General features: G+C 36.8%; 1 protein-coding gene across 5 annotated transcripts in view; it reads right to left on the reverse strand.

The window, feature by feature from the left end:
- Positions 1-26,371, reverse strand: part of PIK3CB (phosphatidylinositol-4,5-bisphosphate 3-kinase catalytic subunit beta) — a 293,706-nt gene that overhangs the window by 78,969 nt on the left and 188,366 nt on the right. For all 5 annotated transcript variants that reach the window (XM_077130242.1, XM_077130240.1, XM_077130243.1 and 2 more), the window contains 3 exons: positions 4,981-5,232; positions 3,616-3,712; positions 806-936 (listed from right to left, as the gene is read on the reverse strand). In XM_077130242.1, coding sequence (XP_076986357.1) covers positions 806-936; positions 3,616-3,712; positions 4,981-5,232 — 480 coding nt within the window. The remainder of the gene's footprint in view (positions 1-805; positions 937-3,615; positions 3,713-4,980; positions 5,233-26,371) is intronic.

Genomic DNA, 26,371 nt, shown 5'->3' on the forward strand with positions numbered 1-26,371 from the left:
CAACTTCTCAAACCTCTATTCTATAAAGGTCTGTTAGTGGTGAACACTACAATTAAGTTTAGAGGTGAAATAATTTAAATACTACTTAGGATAATGTCAATTTTTACAAGTAGGTTGATCTCAAATGGGTGAAAATGGCTAAAAGAATATAACTTCTTGTTTTTATCTGAGAACGTGCTCAAAGTCACAAGTGAAACAAAGATGCCAAATGTAAAGATAAAACATGTACCAGCTTAGCTCTCTTAACATGCAAATTATCAAAGCCCCATTCTCAGATCCCACCAGATAATCTCTTTATCCCAGAGACATGCAGCTTGTACACTAAAAAAATATATTTAGCAATGGAAGCTCTTGCCACAGATTCTACAAAAATTAATAGGAATATGCTACTTAAACCTTCAGCTCTTTGAATACAAATTATAACATGGCATTAATTATGTCTTCATAAGCTCTGAACCAATATGCTGGGCAGTTTCACTAAACATTTTATATCTTCAGAGTTGAGTGTGAATACATTTATACCCTTTTTAAAGTTTAAAATTACTTGAGAAAATGTTACTTATTTCATTTTATAAATGAGAAAACTGAACTCTGGAGGTGTCATATCTTCCTTGGTCTGTGATAAGGCGAGGACTGTATGGAGTTTGTGGGGTCCCCGCTCAGTCATCTTTCCACTAAACCAAGCTGTCGATGAATGTCAAGTTTGGAGAGAAAAATAGACAGAGCTTAAGCTATAAACAGACAAAGCCAGGAACTATGCATTCAATTATTTCATGCATAACAGCCCTTTAAATAATCAGCTTACCTTATCGAAGGGAGGGTAATAATAAGGTTGTTTTTTATTCTCTGAGAATTTAATATGCAAAGCTGTTGCATTTTCAGTATATGGATTGGTCTGAACAGTTCCCATTGGATTCAACATTTCTTCAAGTTCATCTAAAACATGCAAATAATTTTAAGATAATGTTTTTTGAAACTACACTAAAACAAAGTGAATGGATTTTCCCCCATGAAAACAACTTAAGAAGTAAGTCACCTAAGGAAAGTATGATAGACAACTAAAACAATGAGACTCTAATTTTCTGTTAATGCTTGGCACAAAATGTGAGTGTGAGTTTACATTAAAATGAGAAAGTTAACAAAAATGAACATTACTTCATCTCTTTCTTCAATCCTAAAAAAACTATAATTAGAACTGTTCTGCCTCCATCAAAATTAGGCAGACCAGAGGAATTATCATTATTTCCCCACTGTCTTTGGATTTCTTAATCACATACCGTCGTTTTCACAGTCATTTTAGGACGTACAATGATGTTTTGAGTGTTATCAAATACATACTTCATGCCAAAACTTATGTTCTCAATACTCCTTTATTATCCAGATATTCTTAGCACAGTTAAGTACTATCTTTCATGGTTTCTGGAATCCTCCATCAGAGTGGTACTCCTTTTACATCACCAACTTTACCCTTTCTCTTTCTTCTCTACCACCCTAAAGGGTCCATTCCCAGGGTTGTGCAGGGAATCTTAGAATTGCAACGTAGTCAGAAACCCTGGAGTTCATCTAATATAACTTTCTCATTTAACAGGAGAATTGCTGAAGAGACATTAGACTCAAGATGAGAAACAAAACAGTTAAATTTAAGGTCTCCACTCTTCAAACTAGTTTCCGTTTTCTTTTGTTTTTAGAACAATTATTCACTCTAGCCCTATTAAGAAAAAAGGCAAAGTCCATTTTGTTTGAACCTAATATCCAGAAAGCATATACACTCAGAATTACATTCCAAGCTAGAAAATCTTTACCAAGTGTTTAGAAATTTCAGCTCCTTGATCTTTACTTATCTTCTTTTATACTGATCTCAGACTCAACTGCCACCCGAATGGAAACAACTCGAATAATTTATACCTTATAAAGCTGACTGCTCAGCAAAATACTATACTTGTACCATCTAGTATACTGCATTATACTTACCTACTCTATGAAATGCAACCTATCTAAAGTCAAATGTGGCATTCTGACCATCTTATTAGCCCCCAAACAAACAGTGGATATCCTACTCAAAAGTTATAACAAAAAAGGCGTTCATACTAGAAACAAAGAAGACAAATTGGTATAATCTCATTGGACAACAATTTATAATTATCAAAATTATAAATGATTATTTGACTATTATTATTAATAATAAATGTATTATTTGACTCAACAAACCTACTTTGTGAATGTTTATAATGTTTACCGTGAAGATACATTTGCACATAAGCCAGGTTATTCATTATGGCACTGTTTGAACTATCAAAAGAAATACTGCCATGTGCTATGTGTGTACACATTTTTTTAAAAGCAGTCTCTGTAGCAAATAGGGTGAAAAATGGAAGGAGCAGAATACTGTATATGTCATTTTGTAAAAGATATGAAGAATTATGGAAAAAGATACAAGAAACCAATAAATGTAATTATGTACCTTGTAATGATGAAATGGATTATTTGTACTTCCTTTGTTCCTTGCTTTACCCTTCTGTGATAAATGTAACAAATCTAGAGGTGATACACACAAAGCTAAGCGTCTTCATGTATTATTTTACATCTTACAATTTTTAGAGATGAAGTCAAGCTAATACCACTAAAAATTACTGTGTTCACTAAAAATACCAGGCAACCTGCTTGATGTTTCTGGAGAATGTTGAAATGAGTGAGTATAAATTCAGATGTTTTAAAAAATATATCATTTGAACTGCATGATTTTTACTCTGCTGTGAATACAGAGCTCCTCATAAGAAATGTGTCAAATGCACTTAACTTTCCTATATTTGGGAAAATATGTGATTGATGCAATATCTGCAGGAGAGGGTAGGAATAGGAGAACACACGTGCATAAATATTAGAATATGAAGAGTCTATCAATATGATAAGAGACAAGTGATTCTTCAAAAATAATTTCAGTGGTAGCTAATATATGAACAGTCTCAAATGTTTATCACCCAAAACATCAAAACATACTTTATTCAAATAAGTTCACAATTTTACAAAACAATAATTAATCAACATAGAAGGGAAAAAAAAACACTGTTATAATGCGAAGTTTGCAATGAAAATTCCAACATTTAGGAAAGCAGTATGGTACGATGGAAAGAATTAAGCAATACTTCATTCAAATCTCGGTTTGAACTAATTGTGTGAGATTGGCTAATTTATGCACTCTAAATTGAATTTCCTCATCTGCAAAATGGAAATATAACCACCTATCTCATGGGGGTACTCTGAGCGTAGGTGCTCTACTGACCTAAACTTCAGGCTAAAGCCAACTAAATGTAAGTATTTTTATTACTCTTCCTATATTCCTGAATATTAATAAAGATACTAGTACAACTACAATTGATTGAGGCTGATACGAAGACGACACTGTTTCTTGGGAGAATTTCTCAGGAAATGTTTAGAAAGGCATTCAGATATAAATCACTTTTTGAATGTATTTAAAATTGTGAAAACAACTTTTAGAATAAACAATGAAAATCCCAAATGATGGTGTCATTACTAAATTGAAAGAATGGTGAATAATAAAGAAACATTAACTAGCTCATATGCCAAAACCACTAGGGATTAGGATGTAAATCTTACCAGGAAATGAAGACCAGCTGTGCAATATTATATCCCCAGATCTCAGCTGTCCTTTAAAGTCAAAAATCATCGTATTCACCCATGCTACAGGATAGTGCTGTTGAAAAAGATAGCACTGCATAAATATGCTAACAATGAATATAAAAGCATAAACATGTTCATGTACTTTGTTTCACTAACGTGAATTCTAGAAATAAATCCAACAAAACCAGAAAAAGATTTACAGTGAAAAATATTCAAAACCTTTATTATAGTTACAGAAAACCCTAAAAGGCAATTAATGTCGCCAAGTAAGAGTAAATGCATAAAATGGAATACTTATCGTGCAGCCACTGAACAGCAGAAATTTTTCATGATTCAAGAAAATATATGACAATATGCTATGTTATATGTCTTAACAGCTTTCAGCATTTATAAATCTTAATGCAGGAACAGGCACTATCTTCAGGTACTTTAGAACTTTATATTTCTAAAAAGAAAACTGAGATGTAGGATTTTTATGAAGACCCTAAGAAAAGATTTATTAAATTGGCCATAGTGTATCAAAAAACTTACATTCAAATGCTTTGAATAAAATTCTGCATAAGGAGGAAAATACAGTAGGTACCCTCCGTGTGACTTTTCACTCATTAACATTTTTTTTTTAGAAAAATATATGATGATAACCAAAGGAAAAGCTGACATTCTCACAGTAAAAATAAGGGAACAAAAACAGATGATGTAGTAACTAGGTTATAAAAACTTATGAAATTCTAATATTCACCTGCCCAGACCCCTCAAATTTTTCAAAAACAAGAAAAAGAAAAATATTTAACTGAACATACGAAATGGAAGAACACGTCCAGGATTCATTACTCATGATTTCAAAATCCAAGAAGTTCAGAAACTTAAAGTTTGTTATTAATTCATATCAATGCAAATCATAGCCTAAAAATGATATGAAGCTAATGACAGTCTTCATTTACGCTGTTTAGTGTGAATATTTATATACTTCACGGCCAAATACTGATGCATTTCATCACAAGTTTGTTCTGCAAGTCACACAGGTATGTTAAATGAGGTGGAATCTATTATCTTTCTAAACTGCACAAAATTACCAAGGACTTGCAATTTTTAAAATTTCTTCTTTCTTATCTACATCTTATACAATGCATTATGTTTATAACAGAAAACCTAGAGTATTACCTATAATACATTTGACAAAAGAGAAATGAATGGCAGAACATTAAAAAAGATTTAGTTGTCTTGAAATCTGTACTTGGTCACCAAAATTATAATATAATTTAATTAATAAAAATAAATTTTTATTTTAAAAGGTCTTAAAATAATATATTAAAATTTTTTCAAAAACGAATGTATCATTACCACTTTTCCAGCCTTCCTGATGGTCTGATATTTAGAGGGGTTAATAGTTTTAGTGGACTTCTTCGTTTTCACTTTATCCAAAACTGCATAAACAGCAAAACATAATCGAGCCATCCTCGGCAGGTCACAAATATTAATATCAAATTCTAGTGGTTCATTCCAAATGTGATCATTTTTTCCTGAAATCTCTGAGCTTACAACAGTTTTACAAAGGAGCTCAGTACCATGAAAGACACCAGCCCTGACGTGAACCTGTAACAGGGGAAACAAAAACAAATAAAAAATCATGAATACCGCATCAATGAAAAATATCTGATTTGGAGTTTGTGGAAAGCCTATCTGTCCACAGAATAACCAGAATGTAGTTAATCATTATATTGTTCATTTAAGAACAACAGTTTGCTTAACCTGTTTTATCTAACTAAGTAAGCCAGATAGTGAATCTCACGCTGGTGCACATGCCAGAAATCTCAGTGAAACAGACCTAAAGACAGCAGGACCATAATAAACATAAAAACCATTACTAGGGGTCAAGATGGTGGCTTAGTGAGAAGTGATTTAGCTTGTCCTCCAGAGCAGCTAGTGAATAGCCAGGAACAGGACAGAACAACTGCTGGGGCCACACCAGTGACGAGACACGCAGCCTACTCTAGTCTGGACCAGCTGGACCGGCTGCAAGTCCACCCAGAACCATCAGTTCCCCAAGCCACAGGGCCCAGTACCCTTCCCCTACAGGCTGCTTCCCAGAGGGGAAAGGAAAGGGACTTTACTGGCAGCAAGGGCTGAGTGAAACCAAGCTCCAATTGTGGAATTAATTAACAAATTCTCACTAGTAAAAATAGCTTCCCAGCTCAGCTGAACCTTGAATAAAAGCTGAGGTTGCTGTGTTTTGCCCCAATGCAGAGGGGATAGGGCTACTGGAAAAAAGGGAAAAAAAAAAAGAGGTTTTTTTGGACAGCACAAAATACTTCAGAGGGTCTGGGCCCTGAAAGAAAGGAGGGAGCACATAGGAACCGCAGATACACAGAGTTCCAACTTAAGCTCTTGATTGGCAAACCCAAGGAACAGGGGTCCCGCTTTGAAAAGGATTTTTTTTCTTTTTTGTGGCAGTGTTTTTATGGCTTGACTGCTCTTTGGATAGAGCTGCAAGGATTCTCAGGTTCCAACTGCCCCGGGCAAGGGCAGAATCAAGCTTGCCTGAGAGCTTGTCTGGAGGCTGTGCCTTCCCCAGGAGAGGGGTTGGGGCCCAGCTCAAGTGGAACCCCTTCTCAAGGACTTCAGACTCTAGGTTCTAAAAAACTAAAGTGATTAAAGCAGGCCTACAACCTCTCCTCTGTCTCAACCATGCCCCCATCAGGGAGAGTCTGCTGAAGTTGAAGGTACCGCATCATCTTATGCTGGTGGGACACACAGGCAATAAGTGCAACATACCAGGCAGGACAGGAAAAACACGGAGTCCAGAGACTTCACAGGAAAGTTTTTCAGCATGCTGGGTCTCACCCTCAAGTAAAACTGATGCACGTGACTCTTTCTTCATGGGAAGACACAAGTTTAGTCGGGGAAACTCTAAACTGGGGTCTAGAATACCTAAGTAGACCCTCCTAAGGGGGGTGGGGGAAAAGGCACCATATAGGCAGGGAAAGAGACGTGAAAACAAGACTGAAACACCCTGATCTCTTAAACAAAACCTAAGCTAGAGGTCGAGAATAAGCTGAACTGAATGTCAAAAACAGATAGACAACAAAGTCATCCACGAAGAAAATCCTAGGTAAAAACAATGAAAACAATCTCCAGAAGAAACTAATTAAGGAAATTAAATGCCTAGACACCAGCAAAAAATAACGAATCATACTAGGAAAGTGAAGCTATGGCCCAGTGAAAGGAACAAACCAACAATTCAAATAAAACAGAAAAGGATGGAAAAATATGAGCAGGGACTCAGGGAACTGAATGACAACACGAACCATATAAATATATGTGCTGTGGGTGTCCCAGAAGGAGAAGAGAAGGGAAAAGGAGGAGAAAAATTAATGGGGGGAAATTATCACTGAAAATTTCCCAACTCTTATGAAAGACTTAAAATTACAGATCCAAGAAGTGCAGCATACCCAAAACAGAACAGATGCAAATAGACATACTCCAAGGCACTTACTAAACAGAATGTCAGATGTTAAAGAGAAAGAGAGATTCTTGAAAGCAGAAAGAGAAAAACAATCGATCATATACAAGGGATGTCCAACAAAACTCTGTGTAGATTTCTCAGCACAAACCATGGAGGTGAGAACAGAGTGGGATAATATATTTAAGTTACTAAAAGAGAAAAACTATCAACTAAGACTTCTATAACCAGCAAAATTGTCCTTCAAAAATGAGGGAGAAATTGAAAATTTTTCAGTCAAAAAAATCACTGAGGGAATTTGTGAACAAGAGACGGGGTCTACAAGAAATCCTAAAGGGAACACTAGAGACAGAAAGAAAAAGATAGGAGGGAGAGGTGTGGAGAAGAATATAGAAATGAAGACTATCAGTAAAGGTAAAAAGAAGAAAAATTAGATATGACATATAAAATCCAAAAGGGAAGTGGTAGAAGAAAAAGAAGTAAAATTAGATATGACATATAAAGTCCAAAAGAAAAAATGGTAGAAGAAAGTACTACCATTACAGTAATAACACTAAACGTTAATGGATTCAACTCCCCAATCTAAAGACACAGACCGGCAGAATGGATTAAAAAACAGGACCCATCTATATGCTGCCTACAGGAGACACATCTTAGACCCATGGATAAACATAGGTTGAAAGTGAAAGGTTGGGAAAAGATATTTCATGTCAACAACAATCCGAAAAGAGCAGGAGTACAAAACTTCAAATGTAAAACAGCTAAAAGAAACAAAGAAGGACACTATGCATTGATAAAAGGAACAATTCAACAAGAAGACATAACAATCATAAATATTTATGCACCAAGCCAGAATGCTCCAAAATATATGAGGCAAACACTGAAAACACTGAAAAGAGAAACAGACACATCTACAATAATAGACACATCTTCAATTCCCCACTTTCATCAATGGACAGAACATCTAGACAGAGGATTAATAAAGAAACAGAGAATTTGAATAATATAATAAATGAGCCACACTTAACATTTATACAACACTACACCCCACAACAGCAGGATACACCTTTTCTCAAATGCTCCTGGCTCATTCTCAAAGATAGACCATATGCTGGGTCATAAACCAAGTCTCAATAAATTTTAAAAGACTGAAATCATATAAAACACTTTCTCAGATCATAAAGGAATGAAGCTGGAAATCAACAATAGGTAGAGGGCCAGAAAATTCACAAATACATGGAGGCTCAACAACATATTCCAACAACTAGTGGGTCAAGGAAGAAATTATAAGAGAAATCAATAAATATCTTGAGGAAAATGAAGATGAAAACACAACATATCAAAATTTATGGGAAGCAGCAAAGGCAGTTGTTCTAGTTTGCTAACTGCCAGAATGCAACATACCAGAATTGGACTGGCTTTCAATAAAACGGGATTTATTTAATTTATGTATAGTCCTTCAGAGGAAAGGCAGCTAACTTTTGACTGAGGTCCTTTCTTATGTGGAAAGGCACAGGGTGATCTCTGATGGCCTTTGCTCCAGGCCACTGGGTCCCAACAACTCTCCCTGGCATGATTCCTTTCTGCATCTCCAAAGGCCTGGGCTGAGCTAGGAGGGCTGACCTGAGGTATGCTCAGCTGCTCGGGCTGTGCTACATTGGGCTCTCTCATTTAAGCTTCCAGCCAATTAAATCAAACATCATTCATTGCAGCAAGCACGCCCCCTAGCTGACTGCAGGTGTAATGAGCAACAGATGAGGTTCACATACCACTGGCTCATGTCCACAAAACTAGGCAGCTTCACCTGGCCAAGCTGACACCTGAACCTAACTACCACTGCAGTGCTAAAAGGGAAATTCATTGCCCAAAATGCCTACATCAAAAAATAAGAAAGAGCAACAAGGGAGAAATTAACCATGCACGTGGGAGAACTAGAGAAAGAACAGCAAACTAACCCCAAAGCAAACAAAAGGAAAGAAATAATGAAGATTAGTGCAGAAATAAATGAAATTGAGAACATGAAAACAATCGAGAAAATCAACTAAACCAGCAGTTAGTTCTATGAGAAAATCAATAAGACGGATGGACCCTTAGCTTGGTTGACAAAAAGAAGAGGGAGGATGCAAATAAACAAAATCAGAAATATAAGAGGAGACATAACCACTGACCCTGCACAAATAAAGGAGGTAATGAGGGGATACTATAAACAACTTTATGCTAAAAAACTAGAAAATGTAAATGAGATGGACAACTTCCTAGAAAGGTACGAAAACCAAAATTGACTTGAGAAGAAATAGATGACCTCAACAAACCAATCACAAGTAAAGAAATTAAACTGGTCATCAAGAAGCTCCCATAAAAGAAAAGTCTAGGACCAGATGGCTTCACATGTGAATTCTACCAAACATTCAAGAAAGAATTAGTAACAATCCTGCTCAAATTCTTCAAAAAAATAGAAGAGGGAAGGCTACCTAACTCATACGATGAAGCCAACACCACCCACATACCAAAGCCAGAAAAAGATATTACAAGAAAAGAAAACTACAGACCAATCTCTCTGATGAAGTAGCTACAAAAATTCTCAACAAAATTCTTGCAAATCAAATCCAGCACCACATTAAAAGAATTATATACCATGATCAAGTAGGATTGTTCCCAGGTATGAAAGGATGGTTCAACATAAGAAAATCAATTTACGTAATACACCATATCAACAAATCAAAGCAGAAAAACCACACGATCATCTCGATTGATGCAGAAAAGGCATTTGACAAAATGCAGAACAGGCATTTGACAAAATTCAACATCATTCTTGTTGAAAACACTTCAAAGGATAGGAGTAGAAGGGAACTTTCTCAACATAATAAAGGGAATATATGAAAAACCCACAGCTAACATCATCATCAATGGGAAAAACTGAAAAGTTTCCCCCTATGATCAGGAACAAGACAAGGATGTCTACTATGACCACTGTTATTCAACATTGCATTGGAGGTTCTAGCCAGAGCACTTAGAGAAGAAAAAGAAACACAAGGCATCAAAATTGGAAAGGAAGAAGTAAAACTCTCACTGTTTGCAGATGATATGATACCATATGTCAAAAACTCCGAGAAATCCACAGCAAAACCACTAGAGCTAATAAATGAGAACAGCAAAGTGGCAGGTTACAAGATTAACACTCAAAAATCTGTAGTGTTTCTATATACTAGTAATGAGCAATCTGAGGGGAAAATCACAAAAAAATTTCCATTTACAACTGCAGCCAAAAGAATAAAATACTTAGGAATAAATTTAACTAAGGATAAAAAAGACCTATACAAAGAAAACTATAAGAAATTGTTAAAAGAAATCACAGAAGACCTAAATAGATGAAAGGGCATACTGTGCTCATGGATTGAAGACTAAATATAGTTAAGATGTCAATTCTACCTAAATTGATTTACAGATTCAATGCAATACCAATTAAAATCCCAAAAACTTACTTTTCAGAAACAGAAAAACCAATAACCAAATTTATCTGGAAGAACAGGGTACCCTGAATAGGTAAAAGTATCCTGAGAAAGAAATATGACGTTGGAGGTCTCATGCTACCTGATTTTAAGGCATATCATGAAGTTACAGTGGTCAAAACAGCATGGTACTGGCATAAAACAGATATACTGACCCATGGAATCAAATAGAGTGTTCAGATATAGAACCTCTCATCTATGGACAACTGATCTTTGATAAGGCAGTCAAGCCAACTCACCTGGGACAGAACAGTCCCTTCAATAAATGATGCCTAGAGAACTGGATATCCATATGCAAAAGAATGAAAGAGGAGCCATACCTCACACCCTATACAAAATTAACTCAAAACGGATCAAAGTCCTAAACATTAGATCTAAGACCATAAAGTTTTTAGAAGAAAATGTAGGGAAATACCTTATAAATCTTATAACAGGAGGGGGTTTCCTAGATTTTATACCCAAAGCACAAACATTGGAGAGGGAAGGGGGGAGAAAGAGAGAGAGAGAGAGAGAGAGACAGAGAGAGAGAAATGGGAACTCCTCAAAATTGAACGCTTTTGTGCATCAAAGGACTTCGTCAAGAAAGTAAAAAAGACAGCCTATGCAATGGGAAACAATATTTGGAAACGAAATATCAGATAAACGTCTAGTATTCAGAGTATATAAAGAGATCATCCAACTCAACAACAAAAGACAAACAACCCAATTACAAAATGGACAAAAGACATGAACAGACACTTCTAAGAAGGGGAAAGGCAAATGGCCAAAAGGCACATAAAAAGATGCTCAACTTCCCTGGCTATGAGGGAAGTGCAAATCAAAACCACAATGAGATTTCATCTCACACCCACCAGAATGGCCATTATCAATAAAACAGAAAACGGTAAGTATTGGAGAGGATGTGGAGAAAGAGGCACACTTATTAACTGCTGGTGGGATTATGTCAAATGGTACAACTGCTGTGGAAGGCAGTTTGGCGGTTCCTCAGGAAGCTAGGTATAGAATGGACATATGATCTGGCAATACCATTGCTAGGTATCTACTCAGAGGACATGAGGGCAAAGACACAAATGGACTTTTGCACACCAATGCTTATAGCAGCATTATTTACAACTGCCAAGATATGGAAACAGCCCAAATGTCCATCAACAGACAAGTGGCTAAACAAGCTGTGGTATATACATACGATGGAATATTATGCAGCTGTGAGACAGAATAAAGTTATGAAATATGTAACAACATGGATGAACCTTAAGGACATTACAATGACCGAGTTTAGCCAGAAACAAAAGGTCAAATACTGTATAGTCTCACTGATCTGAACTAACATTACTGAATGAATTTGGAGAATTTCAGCTAAGAACAGAGACCATCAAGAGATAGTGACAGGGTAGGTATTGGGTAATTGGAACTAAAAGGATACAGACTGTGCAACAGGACTGATTGTAAAAATTCAGAAATGGATAGCAGAATACTACCTAACTGCAATACAATGATGTTAGTACACTGAATGAAGCTGAATGTGAGAATGATAGAAGGAGGAGGACTGGGGGCACAAACGAAATCAGAAGGAAAGAAAGACAATAAAGACTGAGAGGGTATAATCTAGGAATGCCTAGAGTGTATAATGAGAGTGACTAAATGTACAAATTAAAACATGTTTTTGCATGAGGAAGAACAAAAGAATGTCAATATTGTGGGGTGTTGAAAATAGATGGTAATTCATATTTTAAAACTTTAACTTATATGTGAGACTAAAGCAAAAAGTGTTTATTTGGTAGAAAATTTATATTTTGACTAGCGCATTTCCTAATGTAACTTATGTGGACAGTTTAACTGAACAGCATAAGTACATGAGTAGGGCATGAGATTTTTAGGTTTGTCCAGAGTGATGCCCAGATAAATCCCAGAGTGATGTGAACAGTGAATAAAAAAGCATTTGCAAAGTCCCCTTGGGGGGATGATGAGGAAGGGGGAAAATTCAACTTCCCCATGTGGAGAATTCCTGATAATCTATCTCATAAGCAGTAGGGAAAACCAAAGCAATAGGCCGAGTACTCAAACTTCAGGTTTATTCACGTGAAACTTATTCCCACAAAGGATAGGCTAAGCCTACTTAAAATTAGGCCTATGTCTACTTAGAATTAGGCCTAAGAGTCATCCCCCAAGAGAATCTCTTTTGTTGTTCAGATGTGGCCTCTCCCTCTTAGCCAACAGGACAAGCAAACTCACTGCCCTCCCCCTCTCTACGTGGGACAGGGGTGTAAACCTTTCTGGCAACATGGGACAGAAATCCAAGGATGAGCTGGGACTCAGCATCAAGGGCTTGAGAAAACCTTCTCAACCAAAAGGAGGAAGAGAGAAATGAGACAAAATAAAGTATCAATGGCTAAGAGATTTCAGAGTCCAGAGGTTATCCTGGAGGTTATTCTTACGCATTAAACAGATATTACCTTTTTAGTTAAAGCATAACAGAGAGGATGGAGGGAAGTGCCTGAAACTGTAGAGCTGTGTTCCAATAGCCATGTTTCTTGAAGATGATTGTATAATGAGAAAGGTTTTATGATGTGACTGTGTGATTGTGAAAACCTTGTGTCTGATGCTCCTTTTATCTACAGTATGGACAGATGAGTAAAACATATGAATTAAAAATAAATAAATAATAGTGGGAACAAATGTTAAAATAAATTTAGGAGATTGAAATGCTAGCGATCAATGAAAGGGAGTGGTAAAAGGTATAGAAAAAAATTAGGGGCAACAAAGGCTAAAATATACGGGGCAGATGGAAATACTAGCAATCAATGAGAGGGAGAAGGAAGGGGTATGATATGTATGAGTTTTTTTTCTTTCTTCTTTTTATTTCTTTTTCTGAATTGATGCAAATGTTCTAGGAAATGATTATGGTGATGAATATACAAGTATATGATGATATTGTGAGTTACTGATTATATTTATACCAAGAATGGAATGATCATATGGTAAGAATTTTTGCATTTGTATGCTGTTATGTTTAAAAAAATTTTTTAATTAAAAAGAAAAACATTATTATATATTTATCCCCACTGACTTCACTGCACTGATCCAAAGCCAAAGACACCACCAAAGAAAAGCAAAAAATTTCAGACCAATATCCCTCATAAACAAATATGCAAGAATTCTTAAAATAAAAAAAAAATCTTAGCAAACTGAATTCAGAAGCATACTGAAAGGATTCTACACCATGACCAAGTGGGAATAATCCCAGGAATGCAAGGGTCCTTCAAAATATGAAATCAATCAATGTAACACAACACATGAACAGAATGGAGGAACAAAACACATAATCTTATCAATCAATGCAGAAAACACATTTGACAAAAAAAATCAAGATGCTTTCATGATGAACATATTCCAACTAGGAACAGAACTTCCTCAACATGACAAAAGCCATGTAGAAAACCCCACTGCTAACATCACACATAATGATGAAAGACGGAAAGCTTGTTCACTAAAATCAGGAACAAGGCAAAGGAGCCCACGTTCACCACTTTTATCCAAGTTGTGGAAATTCTGGACAGAACAAATAGGCAAGAAAAAGAAATAAAAGACACTTACATTGGAAAGGAAGACATAAAACTAACTCTGTAGGCAGATGACTCAGTCTTATATCTAGAAAGCCCTAAAGAATCCAAAAACAAACCTATTGGAGCTAAAAGAAATGAATTCAGCAAAGTTACAGATACAAAATCCAACACTCAAAAACCAGTTGTACTTTTAAACACTATCAATAAGTCATCAGAAAAGAAAATGAAGAACACAATTTCATATATAACTGCATCAAAAAGAACAAAATACTGAGGAAAAAACTTAACCAGGGAAGAACAAGGCTTGTATACTGGAAAGTACAAACTGTTGCTGAAAGAAATTAAAGAAAATTGAAACAAATGGAAAGACATCTCACATTCATGGATGAAAACATATAATATCGTGAAGATAACAATACTACAAAAAGCCAATGTACACATTCAGTGCAATCTCTATCAAAATCCTAACAACATCTTTTGGAGAAACAGAGAGAACCATCTTAAAATTCTCATGGAATTTCAAGGGACTCTGAATAGCAAAAGCTATCTTGAAAATGAAAAGCAAAGTTAGAGGCCTTACGATTGTAATTTCAAAATTTACTACAGTAATCAAAAGAGTATAGCTATGGAATGAGGTCAAACATATAGATCAAAGGAATAGAATTCAGAGTGGAGAGAGTTCAAGGTTCAAATGATATTTGACAAGGATGTCAAGACATTCAATGGTGAAATGACAGTCTATTCAAGAAATTGAGCTGGGAAAATTGGATAACCACATGCAAATGAATGAAAATGGACCCTTGCCTTATACTGTATACAAAAATAACTCCAAATGAATCAAAGTCCTAACTTTTAAGAGCTAAAACTATATAACTTTACTGGTGAAGTCACAGACATGTCAGCGTCCATTTCCCAGCACTCACCTATCTGCTTCCTTTACTTTGTTTGCAGATATTTTAATACATGTCCATTTTGCAGTCAGAGGCAGCTGTTATATCTAATTGAATGGACTGACTATACCTTGAATCCAGACCCGGCAACAACAGCCCCAGCTCCTAGGAGTGGCAGGGCCTGCATACACTTGTCCTTCACTCTCCAGCACAAAGTGGGGTGTGCAGAGCTGCCATCCAACAACCAAGACCTGAGCAGGTGGCCTCCCCAGGAGACTGGCCACAGTTGGGATCACTTCTCCTGATTACTTACTTGTACTCTTTGGGCTATCTAAGTAATAGGACATCTGCTGAAAGTTTCTGTTTTGCCTGAGCCCATGTTCCCATGATGCACTATAAAGCAATTCACTCCACAACTATTAAAACATAAGGGCAAATCTCCACGGCCACGAATTTGGCAATGATTTCTAAGATATGATACAAAAAGCACAAGAAAAAAAAAAGATCAATTAAAGTTTATCAAAACTAAAAACTTTTGACATTAAAGAGCACTGCCAAGTGAGTGAAAAGAAAATATCTGCAAACCATATATCTGAAAAGTTTAATGTCCAGAATACATAAAGGACTCCTAAAACACAACAACCAAAAGAGAAACAATACAATTAAAAAAATAATCAAAGCACATGAGGAGACATTTCTCCAAAGAGGATTAACTGACCAAAAAACACATAAAAATATACTCAACATTATTACATTAGGGAAATGCACATAAAAATGGGGAGAGTAGGGTCAGTCAGATCAGCAGCAAACTGAGTCGGGGGCAGACGGCCACATGTGGGAAGGTGCAGATGAGAGGAAACTGACTGCTCTCCGCTCCACGCTGCCCCAGCTGCTGGCTGGGGAAACCTCCCCAGGTGGCTCTGCTGATGGCCGTGCCAACTGGAGTCCAGAGGCAGGCCCAAATGTTCACCAAAGAGCCAGTCCTCCAGGCGCTGGGAGAGGTCACCCAGCCAGGCGTGCAAATGGCCAGCCCACTGGGTGCTATGGGCAGGCTACCCACTGGGTGCTGCTGTCCGCTCCCCCGTGCCAGGCACCAGGACCGGCTATTCCGCCACCGTGGACAAGGAGTAGCCCCTCCCACCGCACACGCGGGCTTCCCACGTGGCTACAGTAGTTAGGGAGGGGCAGCCTGAGAGGATGAGGTGCCTCAGAAGCGCAACCTGCTGGTAAGAAACAGTTGTTTAAGCGCAGGCTAACAAAATCCCTATCTGCCTGACATTTTTCCTTTTTCACTTTTTTTTGTTTTGCTTTAATATACTTTTTCTGTATATAATTTTATTAATAATAATGTTATTTTATTTTTGTTATATGTTATATTTATTAATTTTTATTTAAGTTATTATTATTTTAAAATTATTTTCCCTCTATTCTGTGGGCACGAGTCTGAGTTAATTCACAATATATCTTGGGGTGTCTCCATCCAACTCTACTAGTAGTACTACTACTAACTAGTAGTAGTAGTGGGGCCTACTACTGTTGAAGTATGGGGTTTTTTCTTTCAAATTTTTTAATATTTTTCTTTTAATTTATTATTTTATTTATTCATTTATTTTTGGGTACATGGCCAGGAATCAAGCCTGGGTCTTCGGCATGGGAAGCAGATGCTCTGGTACTGAAATACCCGTGCACTACTGCCTGGTCTTTAACAGACCCTCAGTATAAATGTACCCCCTACATGAGATCCAGGCCTTGTTTGGCAGGGAATTACTTACAAACCAAGTGCAAAAGGAAACATTCAACTCAAAACCAAGTAAATACAAAACTTTAGATGACTGAAGGAAACCAACTTACAAAATGACCTTACTAAGATAATCAAACGCCCCAAACACAAAAGAAAATCACAAACCACATGAAGATCCAAACTGAAATGGCCCTCCCAAACAACCAAATCAAAACTCCATAGTTCACAGAATGTCAAAGAACTATTCAAGAATATTTACAAAGAAATAAAGGATATCAGGAAGACACTAGAAGAGGATAAACAAGAATTCGAAAGGTTAAATAGAAAAATGGTAGATCTCACAGAGATGAAAGACCAAATTAGAATATACTAGACATTTGACAGCAGACGTGAAGAAGCAGAGCAAAGAATAAGTAAGCTAGAAGACAGAGCAATTGAACTAGAGTGCACAAAAGAGCACATGGCAAGAAATATGAAACAAATGGAAGTGAATCATAAGGAAATGATGGACAAGAGGAGCACAAATATAAGAATCATTGGTGTCTCCAAAGGTGAAAAGAAGAATAAAGGACTGGGGAAGTTGGCTGAAGATATAACTGGGGAAAACTTCCCAACCCTTATAAGAGAAATAAATAACCACATCAGAAAGGCCCAATGAACTCACAGAATAAATCCAAATAGGCCTAGTCCAAGACACATACTAATCAAAGTGTCAAATGTTGAAGAGAAACAGAAAGTCCTGAAAGCAGTACTAGAAAAGTGATTCTCTACATAGAAGGGAAAACACCTAACACTGAGTTTTGACTACTCAACAGGCACCATGGAAGCAAGAAGGCAGTGGTATGATATAGCTAAGATCCTGAATGAGAAAGGCTTGCTACCAAGAATTGGGCAGACTGAAATATGAGTGCTCAACGAGAGAAATGGGTTAGGGGTATGGGATGTATGAGTTTTATTCTTTTTATTTCTTTTTTCTAGAGTGATGCAAATGTTCTAAAAATGATTACGGTGATGAATACACAACTATGTGATGATACTGTGAGCTACCAATTGTAACCATGTATGGATGGATTGTGTGTGAAGATTTCTCAATAAAAATATATTTTTAAAAATCTACAATTATAAATAGTTCTCCCATGAACTATTTCAAAGGTTCAACAGTGGGCAAAGAGTCTATAGTAGAGGCGTATGGAAGAAAACTAAAAATGCAGGCTATGGCTAATAGTTAACAGAAGACATCCATAGTACAACAGCACTACCAGGGACAACTTATCAGGGGAGAAGGACAAGGGATAAAGGGTAGTTTTGATTTGATAGCTGGTGAGTCTGTGTTTGTTGGTTCTTTGTCATTATGGACCAATGAAAATTGTCTAAAATTGAGACTGCTGCTGATTGTACAATGGAACGAGGATGCTGTAAGACATGGTTTATTTATTTTGGACATTATCCATGATGCCCAATACATGGAAGGAGCCAAAAGGTACAAGAACTGAAAAGCAGAATGGTGAACTGTGGTACATTTATATGATGGAGTGTGGGGCAGCTACAAAATGGAAGGAAATCCAGAGGCACACAATGAAATGAATAAAGCTTGGAGACAATGAGTTGTGCAAAATAAGCCAGAAACAAAAGAACAAATATTTAAGGTCTCTTTCCAATAAGAAAATTGGAGCCTAAACTGTAAGCCCTTATAGTAGCCACCCTTAGTCTGAATTAGTAAATACATTTCCAGGTTGGAGACACTGAGAAATATGTACCTCAGCTAGTACTTCCGCAGAACTTTGAATAACTCTGAGGCACCTGAGTCCCAGAAATAGAATGCTACAGCCCTGAAAGTTAGCACAGCTACATATAATAACAGTTACAGTAACTGAAAGATATCAGGCCTCAAGTAGAGTTTAAAAAAAAAAAAAAGCCAATCTGGCTGGGTCTAAGATAAATCAGAACACAAGGTAAAAGATGATATTGTATATACTCTAGACCTTCACCTACTCTATAAGACCAAAGGCAGAGAGGTTTATTATGTCTAGAACCTAAACTTTCAGTAACACATAAGCTAAACCAATCCATCTGGATAGCTCACTTAAACAACCAAACTCCTGATGTCCAGAATGGGAATGAAGCCTTGTAAATTCTGTACAGCTTAATGTGATACAAGTATACATCTCAAACTATGGTGGACTGATAATTAAAAAGTATTGGTAGAGTTCCTTGAGGGTCCAAAGGGGTGGGGGAAATATATATATATATATATAACATAAATATACATATGGAACTATTAAACTTTCCCATGTAGGAAACCCCAGGTATCCTTCTCAAGCTTTGGGGACTCCCAATAGGCCAAGGCCTTAATTTTGAGGCTTTCCCTTATGAAACTTATTTCTGTATGGAAGAAGCTAAGACTACTCATAACAAGGCCTAAGAGTTGATTTCAGGAAGCCTCTTTTGTTGCTCAGATGTGGACTCTCTCTCTAAGTCCCCTCTGCAAGGAAAATCATTTACCTCCCCTCCATGTGTGACATGACATTCAGGTTGACTATCTCCCTGATAAGATGGGGCATGAATTCCAGGGATGAGTCTGACCCTGGCACTGTTGGATCGATGACTTCTTCCAGACCAAAAGGGGAAAAAAGAAGTATAATAAAATAAGGCATCAGTGGTCAAGAGAGATCAAATAGAGTCAAGAAACTATTCTAGAGGCTACTCTTAATGCAAGCTTCAGTTAGATAGTGCTAACTCCCATGGTTTGCTACCTCCAACCAACATCACTCCTGTTGACTCTTAAGAACACCTAGGACTCAAACTGAGATAAAAGGTTTCATGCACTACGTTTGCTTTTAACCTATAATTCCCTGAAGGTACCTAGGTCAAATAAGTCTTTGAAACCCAGAGGGACCACCCTCTCCAAGATGACTGATTGACTACAACTCCCTAGCCTTTAGTGTTGACACCACTTCTCAACATGTAAAAGTCAGAATGGGCACTGCGCAAAAATCCCTATAGATCAGAGGAGAAGGAGGAAGTATAACAGAGAAAATAGGATTTAACAAATGAGTATGGTTGTTGAATCACTATATTAATATTCCTTCTAGCCTTCAGTATTTTGGAGTAGCTCCAAGGAAAAATCTGAGATGGTGGAATGGTAGCCCATGACAAACTCTGGGATCTGTTCTGTAACTACTTGTTGAAGTGCGCTTTGAAAATGATTGCTTTTTTATTCCTTTGCTTTGTATATACATTATATACAAAAAAAAAACTTTAAAAATTATAAATAAATATAACTATAGGCAACTAGACTGGACACTTCATAACACAAACATGTTAAGGATGGCTTAATTAATAAATGGTAATCATTTTATATAAATCCAGCAACGTAAACACGGATTATTAAAAGGTAAAAATAAGAGGACTGTGGGAAGGCTGCAAACTAGGGACTCAGTTCTTCTACCAGAACAACTATTAAACAGAACTCTAAAATATCTTCTGAAATCCCTGAGCCAGAAGAATGTTGCACAGCCGGATCCAAGGAAAACCAGGAGGAAGAGGATGATAAATTAGGTAAAAAACAATAAACTATTCTCTACAAAAAGGTGGTGGCTACCAGTGTCCATTCCCCCCTCCTGCACAGATCACTCCCGTGGTGTCCAGCCCTTGGCTACCTCGCTGGTGGCAGGAAGGGTCATAAAAATACTCTTCCCCAAGACCAGGGGGGAGCACAACCAATCACTGATCATGGCTTCTGACTGGAAACTTTAGATAGGTGGGGACAGGGACCTCACTGAGGCCACTCTTTCAAGCCAATCTGGACAAAGACCACTGCAGAGGAGACTAAAAAGATACTATCCTTCCTGAGCACTGTGGGGGACGATTAGTCGAAGGGCTGCATTTGCTGGGTAGGCCTGGAAGCACAGCTTTCAGGAGCTGTGGAAGAGGCTCTTGGCTCCCTTCCCAATGCCCACCCCAGGGCACCCTAGAATCAGTCTGCACCCACTTCGTGGGTCCGTAGCACTGCTTCTGCTAGAAACACTAACTTAGGGAACACCTCTCTGGTGTGGCCCTCCACCCAGAATTCTCCAGCCAGGAAAAGAAGCCTGAAACAAAACAAGAAGTGTGAGAAACTATAGAGGCAGACAATCTGGAGCAAAGGCTGAAAGGGAGGTCTGTCACTTGGGAAACAGAGGGGACAACCCAACTCCAGTTTACCGGAGAACTCAAAACAACTAACAAGTGCAAGCCCAGGCAAGACACAGGGCAGAAAGACATGGAAAACCCTGTACTCTGCATTCGCCTTGGGCAGAACTTCCTGATAAGAAGGCTGAAGTTCAAAACAAGTTCTGTCTTATCACCAGCTGGTTGCAAAAACCAAGATACCCAAATCTTAGGAAATAACCCCAGAATTCACATTTTAAACTATAAAAATATACAGGGTGCAATAAAAGAATACAAGACAAAAACAGAAACAGGAAATGGCCCATCCAAAGGAAGAAGTTAAAATTACAGAAAATACCAATGAAGACCACCAGAATGTGGACATACCAAACAAAGCTTTTAGAAAATGATTTTTTTTTATGCTCCAGGAGAAGAATGAAAATGCACAGAAAGAACTAAAGGATATCAGTAAAACAATGAATGACAGACAGTGTGAGAGTCTTAGAAAAGAGAAGTTTTAAAAAGGAACAATGTAACTACTGGAGCTGAAGACCACAATAATTGAAATTAAAAATACCCCCCCCCCCCACGTGGGACATGACTCTCAGTGGTATAAATCTCCCTGGCAACCTGCAACTTGACTCCTGCGGATGAGCCAGGACATAGCATCATGGAAATGAGAAAACCTTCTTGACCAAAAAGGGAAGAGAGAAATGAGACAAAATAAAGTCTCAGTGGCTGAGAGATCTCAAACAGAGCTGAGAGGTTATCCTGGAGGTTATTATTATGCATTATACAAATATCCCTTTTTGGTTCATGGTATATTGGAGTTGACAGAGGGAAGTACCTGTTAATTTCCCATCTCTTATGAAGGATATAAAGTTACAGATCCAAGAAGCACAGCACACCTCAAACAGAACAGATACTCTAAGACCCCTACTATTGAGATTGTCGAATGTCAAAGACAAAGAGAGAATTCTGAAAGCAGCAAGAGAAAATCGATCTATCACGTACAAATGAAGTTTGATAAGACCTTGTGTGGGTTTCTCAGCAGAAACCTGGAGATGAGAAAATAGTAGTATGATGTATTTAAGGTACAGTAACACTGTAATATTCTCTCATTCATTGTAATAAAGGTTCTATACCAAAGCTAAATGTCAATAATAGGGGGATAAAAGGGAGGGGGGGTATGGGTTTTGTTTTGTTTTTATTTTTGTCTTTGTTTTCAGGAGAAATGGGAATATTCTCATATAGATTGTGGTGATAAATGCATAACTGCGTGATTACACCAGGAACAACTGACCATACATTTAGGATGGATTGTACGGTGTGTGAATAAAACTGTTTAAAAAAAAAGGGCAACAACAAGAACAAGAAATAGAAGATCTCAATACAATTACCAGTAAAGAGATTGAATCCATAATGGAAAACCTCCAAACAAACAAAAGCCTAGGACTAGGACCAGGACTTCACAGGGGAATTCTACAAAGAATGCAAGAAGGTTTTATTCCATTTCTGCTCAAATGCTTCTTAAAAAAAACTGAACAGAAGGGAACACTCCTAACTCACCTTACAAGATCACCATCACCACCCTTATACCAAAGCCGTATACAGATACCAGAAAAATAGAAAACAAAACCTGTATCTCTTCTGAATATGGATTCAAAAATCCTCAACAAGATACTAAGAACCAGAGCTGCAAAAATCCAACAGCATATTAAAAGAATTATAAGCCACGATCAAGGGGTATTGATGCTTGATATGCAAGGGTGGTTCAACATAAGAAAATCAATTAATATAACACACCAAATGGACACAATTGAGAGAGAAGCACCACATGATCCTCACAATTGATGCAGAAAAGGCATTTGACAAAATCCAGCTCCCCTTCTTGATAAAAACACTTAGAACACTAGGAATAGAAGAAAACTTCCTCAATATGATAAAGGGCATATATGAAAAGCTCAAAGCTAAAATGCTACTTAACGGTGAATGACTGAAAGCTTCCCCTCTAAGATCAGGAAAAAGAAAAAGATGCCCACTACCACCAGTATAATTCAACTCTGTACTGGAAGTTTTGCCATGGCAATTAGGCAAGAAAAAGAAATAAAATACATTCAAACTGGAAAGGAAAAAGTAGAATTTTCCCTCTTTGCAGATGATATGATCCTATATACAGAAAATCTCACAAAGTGAAAGAATTCAGCAAAGTGGTAGGATGCAAATTTAACACCCCAAAATCAGTAGTATTTGTATACAAAAGCAATGAACAAAAGGAAGAAGAAATTTAAGAAAAGAATTCCATTCACAAAAGCAACTAAAATATCTCGAAATAAGATTAAACAATGATGTAAAGGATCTGTACTGAGAAAACTATTAAATATTGCTAAAAGAAATCAAATTAGAGCTAAATAAATGGAAAGACATTTCATTTAAACATTCCATTTAAACATCTAAAATATTGTTTAGATGTCAATTGTACCCAATTGACACAATCTTAATCCAAATTTGAACAGCATAGTTTGCAGAAATGGAAAAGCCAATTATCAAATATACATAGAAGGGCAAAGGGCCCTGAATAATAAAAAATAATCAAAAACGTCCGAAAAAGAAGAATGAAGGTGGGAGGATTCTGACTGTAAAGCTTATTATAAAGCAACAGTAGTCAAAACAGAACGATAGTGGCAGAAGGATAGATTTACTGACCATGGAATCAAATTGAGAGTTCAGAAATAGACACACCTTTGTCCAACTGATTTCTGAGAAAGCTGCTAAATCCTCTCAATTGGGACAGAACAGTCTCTTCAACAGATGATGCTGGGGGAACTGGATAACCACATGCAAAAGGATGACAGAGGACCCACATCTAACACCATATACAAAAATTAACTCAAAATGGATCAAAGACCTAAATATAAGAACCAAGACTCCTAGTAGAAAATACAGGGAAGCATCTACAGGATCTTATGTTAGGCAGTGGCTTCTTAGACTTTACACCCAAAGTACAGACACAAAATAAAAAATAGATAAATGGGACCTCATCAAAATAAAAAGCTTTTGCACCTCAAAATGACTGTCATGAAAGTTAAATGACAACCCACACAATGGAAAAAATATTTGGAAACCAAATATCCTATAAGGGATTGATATCCGGTATATACAAAGAAATGTTTCAACTTTGCAACAAAAAAGCAAAAAATCTAATTTAAAAATAAGCAAAAGGCTTGAATAGACATCTCTCTAAAGAAGATATGCAAATGGACAGAAAACACATGAATAGATCCTCAACATCACTATTAGAAATGCAAATCAAAACCACAATGAGATACCATTTTACACCCACTAGAAAGTTTGCTATAAAAAATCAAAAAATAAAAAAAAAGAAAGAAAGAAAGAGAAAATTACAAGGGTTGGAGAAGAAATGGAGAAATAGTCATTGCCAGCGAGAATGTAAAATAGTGTGGTCACTATGAAAGACAGTTTGGCAGTTCCTCAGAAAGCTAAATATAGAATTAACATATGACCCAGAAATTCCTCCACTAGGTATATAACCAAAAGAATGGAAAGTAAGGACTCAAGCAGGTACCTGCACACCAATGTTCACAGCAGCATTATTCACAATTGCCAAAATATGGAAACAATCCAAGTGACCATTAATCAATGAACAGATAAACAAAATGTGGTATAAACACACAATGTTATACTATTCAGACCTAAAAATGAATCAAGTCCTAATAGATGCTATGACATGGATGAATATTGAGGATATAATGCTATGTGAAATAAGCCATACATAAAGGGACAAATACTGTATGATCACACTGATAGAGTTAGAGCCTAGAATATTAGTTATTCATGGCTATAGTGGGTGGGGTAGACAATAGGGAAATAATGCTTAAAATATAGAGGGCTTCTGTTTAGGTTGGTTGTACAGTTCTGGAAATGATGGTGGCAATGGCAGCATGTTATTGTGAGAGTAATTAACAGCACTGAATTATACATGTGAATGTGTTTAAAGGGGACATTTTAGGTAGTATACATGTTACTAGAATAAAAATTAAAAGATTAAAAAAAATTAAAAGATAAAACCTAGTACTGTATAACACAGTGAACATTATTGTAAACAACAGGCTATAGGTTAGTAGTACACAGGCTGGTTTGAAACTACTATGTAGCCTAGAAAAGCCATGTTCTTTTCCTAAACCAATTTTGTGGGGGTAGACCTACTGTTACGGGTAAAACTCCAATCAGATTGTTTCTATGCAGATCTGATATCCCCAACTATGGGCATGCCTTTTGTTTAGATTATTTCCATGGAGATAAGTTTACTCGAGTCCTTAAAAGAGCACATGGAGAGAGAAACAGTTCAGAGCCGACACAGATGCAGACATTTGGCGTCACCAGGAATGCCGACAGAGATGCCTGGATAACCAAAACAGATAAAGGTGAGACACAAACATTTGGAAATGCAGCTGGGAAAGTCATCAGAAGCTAGGCTGGAACAAGAGCCCAGTAGACGTCACCATGTGCCTTTCCATGAGATGCTCAGCAAGCCAGAACCTGGAGAGAGCCAAGGAAAGCTAAGAGAAGAAATCTAGTGTTGCCCCAGAGAAGCTAAGACAGACCCGCAGATGCCAACCACATGCGTTCTCATGTGACAGAGGAAACCCAGATGCCATTCAGCCCTGCTTCAGAATCAAGGTACCTTTCTCTGGATGCCTTAGTTTGAACATTTTTAAGGCCTAAGAACTATAAATTTGTAACTTAATAAATTCCCTTTTATTAAGCCATTCCATTGCTGGTATATTATATTCTGGCAACATTAGCAAACTAAAACAGTACAAGTATAAAAATGTTCTTTCATAAATTATAACCACACTTTGTACCACACTAAAATGTACCACACTAAAACAAGATGTTGATAAGAGGGTGGTATATGGGTAACAACATACCTAATGTAAACTATGGACTATAGTTAATAGTACAAATTCAATATTCTTTCATCAACTGTAACTAAATTTCCATACTAATGCATATAATTCATATATAATGGGGGTATATGAGAAGACTGTAATTTTTACATGATTTTCCTGTAAACTTACAACTTCTCTAATTTAAAAAATAAATTTAAAAAATGCCAGCTGACAGTTATTGCTAATTAAAAACAAAGAGTAGAAAAAATCATCTGTATATAGAGTAAGATGAAGAAAGTTATGCTTTCTGAGCTTAAAATCTCCCATGGTAGCAAGCATAAAAAGGAAGTTTTTGTTTCCAAAAGAAAACAGTAAGAAAAACCATCTCTAACCTTTTATCACCCAAAATTTTATCTAAACTGTCCCATTTTCCTGATGATTGGTCTGGGCAATCTTCAGCCTTCTAAAAGTAAAGAATTTCCAATGTAGTCAACTTCCGAAGAGATA

This window comes from Tamandua tetradactyla, chromosome 15, assembly GCF_023851605.1.
Source record: "Tamandua tetradactyla isolate mTamTet1 chromosome 15, mTamTet1.pri, whole genome shotgun sequence".
In the NCBI taxonomy this organism is placed as follows: domain Eukaryota; kingdom Metazoa; phylum Chordata; class Mammalia; order Pilosa; family Myrmecophagidae; genus Tamandua; species Tamandua tetradactyla.